The following is a 3,356-nucleotide window of genomic DNA, read 5'->3' on the forward strand; positions in this document are numbered from 1 at the left end:
AATAAATCTATTCTATGATGTCATAGAAAAGCTAATAGGTGAAAATCTCAATGCTTTAATGTATGCAGTTAATAATAGAACCTTTTGTGATCTGTAGTATCATAGCTAAGTGCCCTTTATAAATTCCAGCCAAATAGTAAGAGTCTGAGGTAAGGCTGAACAAGCTAAATGAATCAATGCAAGATGCTGTTTTGCAATTATGGCTCATAATACACATTTTATTATATCTCACAATTTTGTGGGCCAGAAACCCAGACAGTATTGTCTTGTTATGTGCCTAATCCCTTTTGATGTTTCCCAAACCCAGCATAGTATCTAGCCCATCAGTGGCTATCAGTGAAGGTTGGTTGAATTAATAAATCAATGAAACTCAAAGTGACTTGAAGTAGCATCTATAAAAAGTATACTTGGGCTTTTTCGCAACGGGTTTGCCGCCAGAACACAGGTGTCGTGAAAACCACCGCTAAACCTAAACCAAAATGGGAAAGGAGAAGACTCATATCAACATCGTCGTCATTGGACACGTAGATTCGGGCAAGTCTACCACTACTGGTTATCTGATCTACAAATGTGGTGGGATCGACAAAAGAACTATCGAAAAATTTGAGAAGGAGGCTGCTGAGATGGGAAAGGGCTCCTTCAAGTATCCCTGGGTCTTGGATAAACTGAAAGCAGAACGTGAACGTGGTATCACCATTGATATCTGCCTGTGGAAATTTGAGACCAGCAAGTACTATGTGACCATCATTGATGCCCCAGGACACAGAGACTTTATCAAAAATATGATTACGGGCACATCTCAGGCTGACTGTGCTGTCCTGATCATTGCTGCTGGTGTTGGCGAATTTGAAGCAGGTATCTCCAAGAATGGGCAGACCCGTGAGCATGCCCTTCTGGCTTACACACTGGGTGTAAAACAACTTATTGTTGGTGTTAACAAAATGGATTCCACTGAGCCACCCTACAGCCAGAAGAGATACGAGGAAATCGTTAAGGAAGTCAGCACCTACATTAAGAAAATTGGCTACAACCCCGACACCATAGCATTTGTGCCAATTTCTGGTTGGAATGGTGACAACATGCTGGAGCCAAGTGCTAATATGCCTTGGTTCAAGGGATGGAAAGTCACCCGTAAAGATGGCAATGCCAGTGGAACCACACTGCTTGAAGCTCTGGATTGCATTCTGCCACCTACTCGTCCAACTGACAAGCCCTTGCGTCTGCCCCTCCAGGATGTCTACAAAATTGGTGGTATTGGTACTGTCCCTGTGGGTCGAGTGGAGACCGGTGTTCTTAAGCCAGGCATGGTGGTCACTTTTGCTCCAGTCAATGTTACAACTGAAGTAAAGTCTGTTGAAATGCACCATGAAGCTTTGAGTGAGGCTTTACCTGGGGACAACGTGGGCTTCAATGTCAAGAACGTATCTGTCAAAGATGTTCGTCGTGGCAATGTGGCTGGTGATAGCAAAAATGACCCACCAATGGAAGCAGCTGGCTTCACAGCTCAGGTGATTATCCTGAACCATCCAGGCCAAATCAGTGCTGGATATGCACCTGTGCTGGACTGTCACACAGCTCACATCGCCTGCAAGTTTGCTGAGCTGAAGGAGATTGATCGTCGTTCTGGAAAAAAGCTGGAAGATGGTCCCAAGTTCTTAAAATCTGGTGATGCTGCCATCGTTGATATGGTTCCTGGCAAGCCCATGTGTGTTGAGAGCTTCTCTGACTATCCTCCTCTGGGCCGTTTTGCTGTTCATGACATGAGACAGACGGTTGCTGTGGGTGTCATCAAAGCAGTGGACAAGAAGGCAGCTGGAGCTGGCAAGGTCACCAAGTCTGCCCAGAAAGCTCAGAAGGCTAAATGAATATTATCCCCAATACCTGCCACCCCAGTCTTAATCAGTGGTGGAAGAACGGTCTCAGAACTGTTTGTGTCAATTGGCCATTTAAGTTTAATAGTAAAAGACTGGTTAATGATAACAATGCATCGTAAAACCTTCAGAAGGAAAGGAGAATGTTTTGTGGACCATTTGTTTTTTTTGTGTGTGGCAGTTTTAAGTTATTAGTTTTTAAAATCAGTACTTTTTAATGGAAACAACTTTGACCAAAAATCTGTCACAGAATTTTGAGACCCATTAAAACAAAAGTTTAATGAGAAAAAAAAAAAGTATACTTGGAAATTTCCCAATTGCAGCACTGATGGGCAGCACTCATTTCATAATTGAAATGAGTGATGTGACAGCTGAAAAAATGCTGTATCCCTAACTCTGCCTCAAGTTGGAGATATGACCCTGGGTAAGCCATGTGTGTGCACTAGACTGCAGTTTTTCTACCCACGGAGCAAGGATATTGAGGAAACTTGTTTATTAGGTACATCGTAGTGCGTTAGTGCTGAGAGTTAAGGAAACAAAAAGAACTTGAGGAAATATGCACTTTAAGGAGCATTTAATGGTCTTTATTTCCAAGGAAACTCTGAACTTGTCTTCAGATGATCTTAATGACCTGAGCAGGGTAGGAAGTTCTGTCACATAGTATCCATAATATCATTCACTTGCCTGGAAAGCCTGATGCCAGAGTGACTACACAGCTGTACCACTTGAACATTTTATGGAGCCTTAAGAAAATCCAATTTTATTAGTAACAAAAAGTGTGATTTTAGTAGCTATCTATCTATTTCTAAAATGTCAATGCTATTCTTAAGTAAACAGGAGCAGAATTTGTCTTCCCTGAAATTGAATTCTTGTTCAATAGATAAACCTTTATTGATGCTATAGCCTCTGAGGAGCACAAAGTTTATGAGGCCTGGATGGTGGTGAGGAGCCTGGAGAAAAAAGTGATGAACAGGGACAAGTTCAGATGTTTCCTGTAGTTAATGCTGAGAGGAAGTAAGACAAATGGTCAAGGGGTGTAGTTTCTCACTGACACCTTCTTTGTTAAGGGCTGTAGCTGTAAGTCATCATGGTTTGCGCTGGGAAAATGGCCTCTAGAATCTGGTGCCCAGAGCACATGTGCCGTCTTCATCTGACAAACACAGGGCCTCTAAGTTTGCAGCAGAGTCAGGGGCAGGAGAGGAGCTTGCAGTCTGTAGGAGCTGGGCCTTCAAAGAGGTACTGGTTGTTTGGGTTTATGGAGCACACCTTCTGTCTGAGACTCTCCCCATCAACTCCTCACTGGGAAGCATGGCAACCTCTGGGATGGTCAGGCCACTTCTGGGCCAGTCAGAAGAGCAGCCTCTCACTAGTTTACTCCACTTAGGTTAGGCCTGTCCACAAGTGACTGCAAGAATATAAACATGGGCACATTGAAGGGGAGACCTTCCTCTGCATTGAGTAATTAACCCTGGGCTGGAGTACACC

General features: G+C 43.4%; 1 protein-coding gene across 1 annotated transcript; it reads left to right on the plus strand.

The window, feature by feature from the left end:
* Positions 1–403: 403 nt before the first annotated feature.
* On the plus strand, positions 404–2,167 carry LOC122496645 (elongation factor 1-alpha 1-like). Its single transcript, XM_043603014.1, has one exon. The coding sequence runs from the start codon at positions 480–482 to the stop codon at positions 1,863–1,865; it is 1,386 nt and encodes a 461-aa protein (XP_043458949.1). The 5' UTR covers positions 404–479; the 3' UTR covers positions 1,866–2,167.
* Positions 2,168–3,356: the final 1,189 nt, after the last annotated feature.

Source organism: Prionailurus bengalensis, chromosome A3 (assembly GCF_016509475.1).
Source record: "Prionailurus bengalensis isolate Pbe53 chromosome A3, Fcat_Pben_1.1_paternal_pri, whole genome shotgun sequence".
NCBI lineage: Eukaryota > Metazoa > Chordata > Mammalia > Carnivora > Felidae > Prionailurus > Prionailurus bengalensis.

Excerpts from the sequence above, each read along its gene's own strand:
- LOC122496645 (XM_043603014.1), top strand. The coding sequence starts at position 480 with ATGGGAAAGGAGAAGACTCATATCAACATCGTCGTCATTGGACACGTA.